We start from the raw sequence: 12,330 nt of genomic DNA on the forward strand, positions 1-12,330 counted from the left end.
TGGGTGACGTGTTTTGAGGCTCTTGTGTGTCAGTGTTGTGCAAAAGCCCTAATAAATCTGCTGTTGTGATGTGTTTGTAGTGACACCCTGATCTGTTCCACAGTGCGTGCCTGGGGGCAGGGGCAGGATTCCCAGCAGTGCTAAGCGGGTTCTCTCTCCCTCCCAGTCTTGGCAGACCCTTAGTTTGAGGATATGGCCACAAGCACATCATGAGCTCTTTCTGAAAGCATCCACGGCTTTCCTTCCCTCAAAAGATGCTCGTGATGTCTTTATCACAGTCCAGCTCCCCAGGGCCAAGGTGATAATCTCAGCTCGAGTAGTTTGGGCTGGGTGAGTGGATGGAGGTAATAATGTGAACTCAGGTAAGGCAGGCTGGGCTCTGGGCACAGTCTGCCCTGTGTGTGTGTGAATGCCTCTAGACCGAGGGGTTACTGGCTTCTTACCATGAGGTTGTGGAGAAGGAAGGAATGTGTAGAGCTCCTTTTTGCTAACAGTTGAGCTTCTGAACCGTCTAAAAGCATGAAGTTTGTTGTAGATTCTCATCAGTCTGATGTGGTGAGGTTTTTGTTGGCGAGTGCTCCAGTGACCTGCTTTGACTGCAGGAGGAATGCCAGCAGAACCAGCATGGACACTGAAAGCAACCTCCCCTCGGGAGCACAGGAGTGAAGAGATCAGGCCCTGAGTCTTGTTCTCAGTGGAAACACAGAGACCTTAGGACTCAGGCTGTGCTGGTGCCCAGTGTTGCTGTCAGGAGAGTGCTCAGTTGGTGACCAGCACTGGGTCTGTCAGTACCAGCAGAGGGGCAGTGCTGGGGGCAGGTTCCAGCTGCTCTCTGTTCCCAGCCCTCCACACAGCAGGCTGAATTTGGTTCTAAACCCTGACTGGAGCCCTGCTGTCTGTTCCCTGCAGCCCAGCCCCACCACTGGGATCTCACACCACCCATGCCCAGCCTGACTCGCTGACCTTCCCAGGGGCGTTCCGGGGTAAAAGGGTGATACATCAGCTGTGATTTGGGGAGGGTTTTAATTTCTTCCTGTTTTTTTCTGTTCTGTTTTTCCTTGAAGGTCTCCAAGTTGCCAAATCTCCGCTCGCTCAGTCAGCTCCTCCTCCTTGACATCATAGACTCCTTAGCTACCCACATCTCAGACAAGCAGTGTGCGGAGCTGAGCGCAGACATATGACATGCCTTGGTAATCCAGCTTCTCGTTTGCTCCTCAGAAACAGTGGCACTTCTGAGCTACCTCTCTGGTTTGCCATTCTGTACTGAGCTGCTCATTGCCTGCACACTTACAGCAGCTTGGAGCAGCAGGGACAGCTGAGGTGCTCTCCGGGGATCTGCTGCATTTTTATCTTTGCGCAGGGTTTGGGCTTTGTTACATTTTGTTACCCAAATGTAGAACTGAAACCATTGCAGAAATGAATCAGTTCCATGTGATTTGGGGAGTTACTAAGTTCATAATCGAGCCCATTATTACTTTCATACTGTAAAATCAAGCAGTCATGAGAGTCACTAATCCTTTGAAACACAATATTTAAAGAATACTATTTAAAGAGCTTCAGCTGACCCAGCCGGGGGCTGTAAGGGGAAGTCGGATGGAACAGAAGTGGGAACAGAGCACGTGGTGTTCGCAGGGGGACTGGCCCTCAGACCAGAATGTAGTGACTTTTCAGAGACTCCGTGGTGTGGATTAACAGATAAGCCCCTGTGCAACTGCCTGGATTGGTGGGCTGTGGGAATCCAGACCTGTGCTCTACAGCAGGTCAGACTGGCAGATTACAGCAGTCCTTTCTGACCGTCAAATCCATTAATCCTGTCTTGCTAAGCCTTTCTAAATCTATTTATTAATAAAGAATTAACATCTCTTCCTGGCATTTCATGGTTGACTTGGCTTTCATTTTGGAAAAAATTAGGCAAAAAATGTTCCGAGCTTGATGAAGGTTACGTTGTTAAAAATAAGTGTGTTACATCTTGTTACTAATTTTATATTCAAGTGTCTCTGTGAGCCGCTGCCTTTGCAGGAAGGTGAGTGAAGGCAGAGTGCCCTTCCCAGCCCATGCAGGAGCAGCTGCAGTTCCCTTCCAGCCCCCAGCTCCGTGCCGGATGCTTCCCACGCTGCAGAGCAGAGAGGAGAGGAGCTTCACCTCTCCCCACTGCTGGATGATGTTGGTTGGGGAGCACCAGAGAGCTGATGTTGGTGAAGTGTCTGCTGGTGGAACTGTCCTAGCCCTGCCCAGAGCTCCCAGGGCAGCCCTGGGAGGGAGCAACAAGCTGGAAATCAAGACCTTGTCCTGCCTCCAGCTGCACAAGGGGCTGCTCTCTGCTTGGCCGGTGGGAATGGCTGGAGCACTGGGGGATCCCTTCCAAGTTGTGCAGCTCCCAGCCCCTGCATTCCCACCCTTGCAGCCAAGATTTTCATTCAATGAAGCAGTACCAGTTGTGAGCTCCTCTTCAGCATCCCATAACCTGACAGGCCTGTGTGTGCTCCGGTGCACCGAGGGCATTGCAGTCAGTGCAGTGGAGAACGTGTCACTTATTTAATCCAAGGGAAGTGCTTTAGGGACCACCCAGTTTGTCTCACTGGTGGCTTGTTCAGGTGAGTCAGACCAGACATGACAGGTGCTTTTGAGAGCCCAGGGCACCTTTTAAACCAGAGGGGTTGTTTCCAGATGCCTCATAGGTAGTGAAGTCTCTTTTCCGAGGTCATGTTAATTGTATCAACAGGCTCTGTGTTCCCTGGGAAACCAGATCTGCAGCTGGAGAAAGGTTCTCCACTGCGACTTCTAAAAATGGTCCAAGTCATTTCCAGCAATGCTGATCCACTAGAGGACACCCATTGCCCAGGAAAGCCTCATTCTCTCAGGCCAAACAGGCTGGTTTCAACCATGCCCCCTTGACTCCAATTTCTCAAACTGTTTGGGGTTTGGAGCTCCCTCCTGAGCCAACCTGTGAGGAAAAGTGCAGCCTCTGACATGGGCACTGTGGGTGTCTTGGCTTTGGGGGTGGTTTGGGCTGAGTCTTGGCTCTAGAGACCACAGTGGGGTCAGAGATTTAGTATGTGAAAACTTGTGGCCTATTGTGATTTGCTCCTGGGTTGCTGTTGTGCAGGGTGCTGAGATCGTGCACACACTCCCCCCCCAAAGGACACCCCGAGTTTCCTAAGGGATTGCAGGATGGGAGGTGTTGTAGGGGCCAGCACACACTGTGGGGGTCATGTGAGCTTCCCAGGGCACTTGGGTGTTCTTGTTCTTGCCACCTCAGGGGCTTTTATGGCCAGCAGGCTCCCAGGTTACTGGTGTTCATGCAGCCTTGGGCAGTTTTGTACTGGAATTTTGGGGAGGGTGCTCATATCCCCATGTTTGATAAGGAATAAGGAACAGTATGGCTGTCCAACTTTGTCTATTCCCACAGTCTCCACAATATGTAGGCCACACTGGCTCTTTAAACCCTTCAGGGGACAGCTGGGAGGAGAGCAGAAGCACCCCTTTCCCCCACCCCAACGTGAGCCCCCACATGCTGGGGTGGGGGCAGGTGCCATGGCAGGTGAAGAGCAAGGAGGAGCAGCAATCCCCAGCTCCTGCTCTGCCTTTGCAGCACCCCAGAGCACTGGAGCCAGCAGGGCCCAGTTTTGCCACCCTGCACCAGGTCCCCGTGTCCCCACTGCCACGCAGGACCTGGGACAGCTTGGCAGGAACTCAGAAAGGATTGGTGTGGATCAGGGCCATGGGCTCCTCCAGCCCTGCAGGCAACAAGGCCAGGCCTGTCCCTCCGGTGCCAGCACCGGGAGAAGCCAGAGCAGGGCTGGCAGGGTCCACTCCTTGGGCACCAGCCTCGAGCCCAGGAAGAGGAGCAGGGAGTCACGCTAAGGCAGCCCATGGCTCGTGGGGAACAGGAAAAACACAAACAGAAAAAAATTACACATTTTAATAAGGAAATGTGCAGTGAGGGGGAGGCACTGAGGTCCTGCCACTGGGAACACGGGCAGAGGGAGCGGAGCCCAGGCTGCCTTAGGCCTCTGCCACCTGCAAGCCCAGGATCTTCTTCACATAGTTTTGGACGTTGACGTGGAGCTGGGGGGCCGTGGCAGAGAAGGTCTCCATGGCCAGGGCCCGGGTGGCCTCTGACCCGCCCCACATGGCCCGGTACAGGGGCAGTGTGTACTTCTGCTTTCCCTGTGGAGACAGAGGGGGGTTACACCCCAAACTCCTCCCTGGATCCAAGGGGTGAAGCCCCAGGAGCCCCACATCCCCCTGTCCCCAGCACAATGCCTCCAGCATCGCCCGCTCCTGGCCAGGGAGAGAGCACACAGGAACAGCACCAAGGTTGGGTGTTTGATCCCTATATGGGCCATTCACTTAAGAGTTGGACTCAATGATCCTTGTGGGTCCCTTCCAACTCAGAATAGTCTGCAAAATATCTGTGAAAGGCACAGTGGAACTGCATCCAGCTCTGGGGTCTCCAGCACAGGACACGCACGGACCTGTCAGAGCAGGTCCAGAGGAGGCCACAGAGATGCTCCAAGGGCTGGGGCCCCTCTGCTCTGGAGCCAGGCTGGGAGAGCTGGCAGTGTTCAGCCTGGAGAAGAGAAGGCTCCTGGGAGACCTTAGAGCCCCTGCCAGTGCCTAAAGGAGCTCCAAGAGAGCTGGACAGGGACCTGGGACAAGGGATGGAGTGACAGGACAAGGGGGAATGACTTCCCACTGCCAGAGAGCAGGGTTAGATGACATATTGGGAAGAAATTCTTCCCTGTGGGGGTGGTGAGGGCCTGGCACAGGTTGCCCAGAGAAGCTGTGGCTGCCTCATCCCTGGAAGTGTCCAAGGCCAGGTTGGATGGAGCTACGAACAAAACCTGGTCTAGTGGAAGGTGTCCCTGCCCATGGCAGGGGGTGGAACGAGATGAGTTTTGAGATCCCTCCCAACCCAAACCATCCTGTGGGACTACCATGAGCAAGAGCCAAACCCTGGCCCTCTCACACCCTGTGCCCCGTGCCCATCTCTCCCCCTGGCACACTGCTGGGCACAGCCACCACTGCCCAGGGACAAACCTGGCTGTGCAGGAAGTCCTTGACTTTGCTGTACTCGGCCTCCAGGTTGTTCTTGAGGACGATCTGACACCAGCGCAGTCGCAGCTCAGCGTTCTGGGCCTTGGAGATCTTGGGGTACATCTTGCTCAGCCTTTCCACGTTGCCTGTGAGAGGGGAGTGCTCACCATCTCCATGGGGCTCTGTCCCAGCTCCCCATCCCTGCTCCCAGGGAACCCTGTGAGCCCATCCCAGCTGTACTGAAAATCCTCTGGAATTCTCCCAGCCTTGGTCAATCCTGGACCCTCCTGAGGCCTCCACACCCCCAGCTCTGGAGAACCCCAGGCACTTGCTGGCTCTGGGCAGGAGGGTGCCCATGTTGGGCCTCCCAGGCCATGCAGCTCTGCAGAGCCACGTGCCAGTGGCTTGGGAGGCCAGCACGAAGTGGGGGGAGATCCCTCAGCAAAGAGGTTACATGGGGAGGTGACAGCACAGCCGAGCCAGCCTGGGGACAGCAGGGCTCCTTCCTGCCACTGCACACATCCCCATACATCCAGGGACACACTTCCCCGGGCTCTCCATCCCCCACCACTCCGACTGAGGATTCCCTGACAGCAGGACCCGCACAGCAATCGGAGATGGGCTGATGGCCACACATCCGTGTGTCCCACCGACGTGTCCTCATGTCCCCAGCCATGAGGCTTCCCTGGGGCTTGTCACCCTGGGTCTCCTTTGGGCACCTGGCCCTCACCTTCGGGCAAGGGGGATTTCTGCAGGACCTGATCCAGGAAATAGACCAGCTGGTACGTCCTCCAGCCCATGATGTCCACGGCTTCAATGGCCTCCATGTTCAAGCTGTCGGCTGCCCAGAGCTCTGCCAGCTCCTCTGCCGGCTTCATCAGCTGCTGCCCCGGCGACAGGTCAGGCAGGTAGGGCGGCCAGCCCGGGGTGTTCAGCCAGCGGTCAAACTCAAACCCTGCACCAAAGTGGGAGGGAGAGCTGGGAGCAGGTCCCTGAGCCCCACGCTGGGTGCTGCTGCCCAGACCCCTCACTGCCTTCTCCCAGGGTGTCCCCAGCACCACCAAACTTGCCCAAGGACAGTGACCACCAGAGACTAACGGGGTGAGGCTGTTCAACCACCCCGGGCTCAGGGTGTGCTTGTGGGTATCAGCCCTGTTGCTGCTGGCAGGATGAGCTGGCTCCAGCATGGAAAGCTCCTGCCAAGCCTGGATCTCCAGCAAGGCTGGGCTGAGCCCAGGGCGGTGGCTGGGCCTGATCCCAGGGCTCACCAGACTCACCAGGCTGAGTCATGGAAACCCCATGAAACAGCACTAGAGCACAGAGCAGGGACTGGCTTTGGATGGAAAAAAAATCAGGCTGAGCTGGCACACGCTCAAGCCTGGGCTAGTGCCTGATCCCAGCTGGCCAGTGCCCTGCCTTCTCTGTCAGAGCCAGGGCCAGCAGCATCTCCAGTAAAACACACAAAGGGACGTGCACGGGGTCTGCAGGGACACAGGCAGGTCTGACACCTGCAGGTGCTGGTCTGCAAAGTGGCAACCCCAGTTCTCTGGTCAGGACAGCACTGCACTGACCTGGGATGGAGTCCACACCCTTCTTCTTCAGCTCTGGGAAGTACTCCAGGAAGAACGCGAGGGTGTCATCTGCGGTGATGCTCTGGAACTTGAACCGGTTCACGTAACCCTGCAGGGATGGATGGGGTGATGCCAGACACACTCACCCGGGCACTGCCCAGCCCTCCCTGTGCTCCATCTCATCAAGGAGCCCATTCGAACCCCTGTTCCTCACAGGGGCTGCCCAGCCCCTGGGATACCCTTGAGCATTCCCAGCACCTGCTGCCAGCACAAGGCCAAGCTCTGTTTTCATCTCATTCCCCTGTTAACATGTTTCCCTCCTCCTCTTCCTCTCCCCAGCCACCCTGCTCAGCCTGTCCTTCTCAGGGTCCTGCTGTGCCCTGGCTTCCTGCTGTGGGGTTTTGGAGGACTTTGCACCTCCACCTGGTACCTCATCACACCCACCTGGAGGAAGGCATCGAACTTGCTCTGGTCGCCCACTAGATGGGCCAAGTAGCTGACAAAGCAGTACCCCTTCTCGTAGGGCGTCTCGTTGTATGTATCATCTGGATTGATACCTAGAAAAAGGCAAAAACCCCTCAGAAACCCTCTGCCCACCTGCAAAACCCCACAGCCCTGGTGTGCATCAAGATTCCCCCTTCTGAGCTGGGTGCAGCCTGTCCCATCCCACCCCACCCGGGTCCCACCACCCACACCAGTTTTATTGCCAGCCATGGAACGCCCCAGCAGGGCACCCTCACCCCAGCCCTCGCTGTCCCCTCCCCTGGCACACACCTGGCTCAATCACCACCCGCAGCTTGTTGAGCGGATGGTCCTCCCCTGTGGCATCCATGTGCTGGCGCAAGAGGGCCCTTCCTGTGGCAGCCTCCAGGCAGGTGTAGGGCAAACCTGGGCAGAGACAAGCAGGAGGTGTTCAGGGACCCCCACCCTGTGCACTGTGATCACAGGGGGTGCTGTGACAGGAGAGAAACAGCATCACTGTATGAGCTGGGAGAGGAGGAAACCAATAAATAGGGCATTGGGAAGCAGGGCTGCAGAGAAGCATGGGGCAGCCAGCCCAGATCACTGAGAGGTTTTTAGAGCCACTTAAATTCACCTGGATGCAGTAAATGGTGCTGGGACACCCGAGCTGCTGGACAGGACTGTGAGTCCATGGGGGAGCTCGGAGGGCTGGTATCAGCTCCACGAGGGAGCTGAGGGAGGAGGAGGAAGGGGAGGCTGGGCAAGGACACAATGTCCACATCCCTGGCAGGGGCTGAGAGGATCTGTCATCTCAGAGTGAAGGCAATTCTGCTGCCACTAGAAATCATAAAATGGTTTGGGTTGGAAGGGACCTTAAAGCCCACCTCATTCCACCCCCTGCCATAGGCAGGGACACTTTCCTCCAGACCAGGCGGCTCCAAGCCTCATCCAACCTGGCCTTGAACACTTCCAGGGATTGGGCAGCCAAGCTTCTCTCAGCAACCCATTCCAGTGCCTCACTACCCTCAGAGCCAAGAATTTCTTCCCAATATCTAATCTAAACCTACTCTTTTTCAATTTACAGAAACCTCCATGGCATTTGCAGCTGCTGCCCTTCACCTCTTCCAAGATGAGCATTCGGAGGGATGCCCTGAGCCCTGAGGGCACAGGCCCCAGACCCACACAGGTCTCAGCACCCGTGCAAGGGCTCAGCACCCCTTGGCCAGGCCCGGCCACGCACCGTAGACCTCGGTGGAGATGCGCCTCTGGGCGTACATGGTGAAGCCCTCGTTGAGCCAGAACTCGCCCCACGAGGCGTTGGTGACCAGGTTGCCGAACCAGCTGTGGGAGATCTCGTGGATGATGACGTCCACCAGCGAGCGGTCCCCGGCCAGCAGGCACGGCGTGACGAAGGTGAGGCAGGGGTTCTCCATCCCACCGAAGGGGAAGGAGGGTGGCATGAACAGGATGTCGTACCTGCCGGGGAAGGCTTGGCTCAGACCTCCTCCCTCCTCCTGAGGGCAGGGCTGGGGATGGAGGGACATTCCCTCCCCCAGCCCTGGGGAACCAGGTCCTTCAGGTACTTTCCAGCCATACCTGCCCCAAACATAAGGTCCAAAGAGTTTCTCTCCAACCACCAGGAACTCCTCAATCACCCCATCGTACTCCTTCTTGGCAGCCTCGATCAGGCAGGGCTCGGCCCAGACACGGCTCCTGGCCAAGGTGGAGAAGAGGAAGTTTAACCATTAGGGGACTTTCACCCTGTTGCTTCATCAGACAGAAACTGCACGGGTTTATTCCACAGAAAAATATAAACCTGCTGATAAAGGCAGCGGAAGAGGCTGACAGTGCAAACTGCTGTGAATTTCTTTCCTTGTCTGAATGTCAAAGGGCTTTTATACGGCTGTGGTGGCAGGAGAGAACTTGAAAAAGCATCGGCCTTGTGAGGGGATGAGGACCCTCCGTGCATGGGGACCCACTGCCCTCATTTACATGTGGGATGAGATGAGCAGAGCCAGAGATACCCCCAAAGATGAGGGGACTTGGCACCAAGGCTTCTCCTCACTTTCCAGAGTGAGAAGGACCCTCACCCTCGCACCCACAGCCTGGTGACACAGACAGGGACTGACCGGGTCATGCTCATGGCTGGTGTCTCTGCACTCCAGAGCCCCACAGAGCAGGGAGAAGCAGAAGTGCCTGCCATGGGAGCTCCACCATGCAGCTCCCACAGCCAGGGATAGCACTGGGGTCTCCTCTTGAGCCCCTTACCTTGGGCCAATGTCAGCAGACACAATGTCTCCGACAACCAGAGCGATCAGGTAGGAGGGGATCGGCTGGGACATCTTGAAGACAAAGGTATTATCCTTCTGCTTCTCCCAGCTCGTGGCACTCATCACAGCCGTGAAGCCCTCGGGGACCTGGACACGTGGATAAAAACATCCACAAGATCCATAATGTACAGAGTGGGAGGTCAGCTAACCCAGGGGGGACATGTCTGATGGCAAAGGTGTCCCAGCACTGAAGGTGCCAGGTCCATGGGCACTGCAGGTTTTGTGGAGCAGAGCAGGAAGGCCCCAAGCTCCCACCCAGGATCCTGGCTACATCCCTGCCACAAGCATCACTCAGCTGAGTGCAACCCCAGGACACCGGGAGCTGCCCCACGAGATGCCAGGAGATAAGGAAACGCTGAAGTTGCAGGTGTGGAAGGGCAGAGGATGCAGATCCCAGAGCTGCAGGTTCTTGCACAACAACTCGTTTTTCCTGTTCCCAAGCCAGCACAGAACCCACTGGCCTGGGCTGAGCCCAGGGTAACTGATCCAGTGGCCCCCATCCCAAAAATGGGGTGAGCTACACAGTGAATAAAGGTTTTTGGTACAGAGCATCGCGCTGGGGCTCTGTGACAGCCCAGCCCCACGCTCAGCCCTGTGGGGTGCAGGGGTTCTGCCAAAGTTTTAAGGAGAGAAATTAGAGCAAGAGGCAAAATAAATTCCAGCATTGCCAGCTGATGCCACCCCATGCCATTGGCACTGGATTGGCATCACACAGCAGCTTCCCTGGCCCACAGCAGGCCGGCACACCGGAGTGGCCCAGTGCTGGTGTCACCACGTGCCCACCCACAGGCAAGGAGGGAATCTGGATTATTTAGTCCTGCCTTTGGGGACCAGCAGCTGCTCCTTCCATCCTGAAAGTTTGGCAGCCCCAGCACCACCACCAGGATCCAGCACAGCCCAGCATCACTGCCCTCCTCCAGCTGTGTCCCCCCAACTTGGCTCGTCCCAGTCACGCTCCTGCTGCTACAAATGCCAGGAGTGGGAATCCCACCAGCCTTGGGCTGCTATGGGGCAAAATTAAGGGTTCTGTGATAATGAGAGGAATTTCTTAGGGAAATGCAGCAGTATGAGGAGAGCAGAGAGGTTAAACAGTGAGTTGATCCCAACAACTCACTGATATTTTGGCAGCAAGCATTGAGTATTTCGGTCAACCTCCAGTCACCACACACTGTGGAGCCCAGCAATGCATCTGGGGAGAGGCAGGAGTACCCCTGGGCTCTAAGGTTTCCCTGAAGCCTTCTCTTCACCAGGCTGAACAGCTCCAGCCCTCCCAGCTTGTGTCCAGAGCAGAGGGGTTCTTGCCCTCAGAACACCTCCATGGCCCGCTCTGGACTCTCTTCCCCACCAGCAAACTTTGCACTCGTGAAGGGTTTGGCTCCCGCTGGGTGTGAGGGAAGGGCTGGGTCAGCTCCCGGGGCTCCCCTTACCTTCACGGTGGCTGAGTAGGTGAACTTGACCGAGGGGGTGTCGAAGCAGGGGAAGAAGGACCTGTTGAGGACGGCCTGGCCCTGCGTGTACATGTAGGGCTTCTGCTTCCCCGCTGTCTGCTCGGGGGCCAGCCAGCACACCTGGGTAGGGACAGAGACCCCCTGAGGGACTGCTCCCTTCAGAGGGAGCTGGGAAGGGACTTCTCACCGGGGGGAGCTCTGCCCACCCCAGGCCTGGTGTCCCCTGGGTCCTCCTGCAGTTCCCCTGGGGTCTGGTGGCCCCCAGTCCACACCCGGTGTCCTCCCCCTCCCCCTGCACCCAGTGTCCCCTCCATCCGCCCTGTCACTCCTTGGGCCCGGTGTCTCCTCCCCCCGGGGCCGGTGTCCCCCTGCTCACCCCGGACGCTGTCCCACCCTCTCCTCGGGCCCAGTGTCCCCCCATTCACTCTGGACCCAGTGTCCCCGCTGTCCCCTCTTCTCACCGGGCCCAGTGTCTCCCCCCTTCCCCCTGCCCTGTGTCCCCCCGGTGCCCCCCCCCCCGTTCCCCGGGGGCCCGGTATCCCGCGGCGTCCCCCCGCTCACCCCGGGCCCCTCGCCCGCCTCGTAGTCGATGAGGAGGGTGAGCAGCTGCCCGGCGCGGGGGGGCTGGGGCAGGGTGATGTGCAGGGCGCTGCCGTAGCTGGCGAAGGGCCGGCTCTCCACGGGCAGCGCCTGCCCGGCGGGGTCCCCGGGCCCCCCGGGGGGCGGCAGGAGCGCGGCGCGGCTCACGGACAGCGTGGGGTGCGCGTCCAGCCGCAGCTCCGCGCCCCCGTCCCGCTCGCAGCGCAGCTCCAGCCGCGCTTGGCCCCGCAGCCGCCCCGCGCCCGCCCCCGCGAAGGACACGCGCAGCTCCAGGTGCAGGTGCCGCAGCGACCACGGGCCCGCGCTGCTCGCAGAGGCCGCGTCCCGCACCGGGGCCACCGCCCGCACCGGGGCCGCCATCGCCGCGCCGGGAGGGCGGGACCGGCCCGGGGGCGGTACAGACCGACCGGGGGCGGGGACGGGGCGGCCGCGGGCGGGGATGCGGGGAAGGGCGGGGATACAGGGATGGGGGGGGCTGTGGGGGGGGGCCCGTGGGGGGGGGAGGGGGGGGGGGGGTCGACGAGGGACGTATGGGGGATCCATGCGGGATCCATGGGTGAGGGATCTATGGCAGGCAGATATGGGGGGATCTACGAGGGACCTATGGGGGATCCAGTGGGAATCTGGGAGGAGCGAGGAGTCCGTGGGTTGGGCTGACCCAAGCTGGAATTCTTTGGGGCGAGGGATCTAGGAGGATCCATGGGGGGGAGCCATGGGAGATAGGGAGGGGAGGATCCAGAGGCTGGAAATCCGTGGGTCAAGGGAATTCATGGTGGGGCATCCCTGGATAGGAGGGTCCAAATGGGATCCATTAGAGGGTCCATATCGGGATCCATGGGGAGGGATTGGGAGCAGGAGAACCCCTTGGGGTGTCCGTGG

At 58.4% G+C, this 12,330-nt stretch overlaps 2 protein-coding genes across 2 annotated transcripts in view; one reads left to right on the forward strand and one right to left on the reverse strand.

Moving 5' to 3' along the window:
• The window catches only part of LZTR1 (leucine zipper like transcription regulator 1), a 35,193-nt gene extending 33,321 nt beyond the window's left edge, over positions 1–1,872 (forward strand). Inside the window, exon 20 of the mRNA XM_027697723.1 lies at positions 1,065–1,872. Within this exon, the coding sequence (XP_027553524.1) occupies positions 1,065–1,181 (117 nt within the window). The 3' untranslated portion in view covers positions 1,182–1,872. The remainder of the gene's footprint in view (positions 1–1,064) is intronic.
• A 2,033-nt stretch (positions 1,873–3,905) lies between these two features.
• On the reverse strand, positions 3,906–11,814 carry RNPEP (arginyl aminopeptidase). Its single transcript, XM_027697725.1, has 11 exons — positions 11,413–11,814; positions 10,831–10,971; positions 9,342–9,490; positions 8,670–8,786; positions 8,314–8,549; positions 7,386–7,499; positions 7,056–7,168; positions 6,612–6,720; positions 5,771–5,995; positions 5,044–5,186; positions 3,906–4,170 (listed from the first exon to the last, which is right to left on the reverse strand). The coding sequence occupies exons 1-11, from the start codon at positions 11,809–11,811 to the stop codon at positions 4,006–4,008; spliced, it is 1,911 nt and encodes a 636-aa protein (XP_027553526.1). The 5' UTR covers positions 11,812–11,814; the 3' UTR covers positions 3,906–4,005.
• Positions 11,815–12,330: the final 516 nt, after the last annotated feature.

Source organism: Neopelma chrysocephalum, unplaced genomic scaffold (assembly GCF_003984885.1).
Source record: "Neopelma chrysocephalum unplaced genomic scaffold, ASM398488v2 Primary Assembly neopelma1_122, whole genome shotgun sequence".
Lineage (NCBI taxonomy): Eukaryota > Metazoa > Chordata > Aves > Passeriformes > Pipridae > Neopelma > Neopelma chrysocephalum.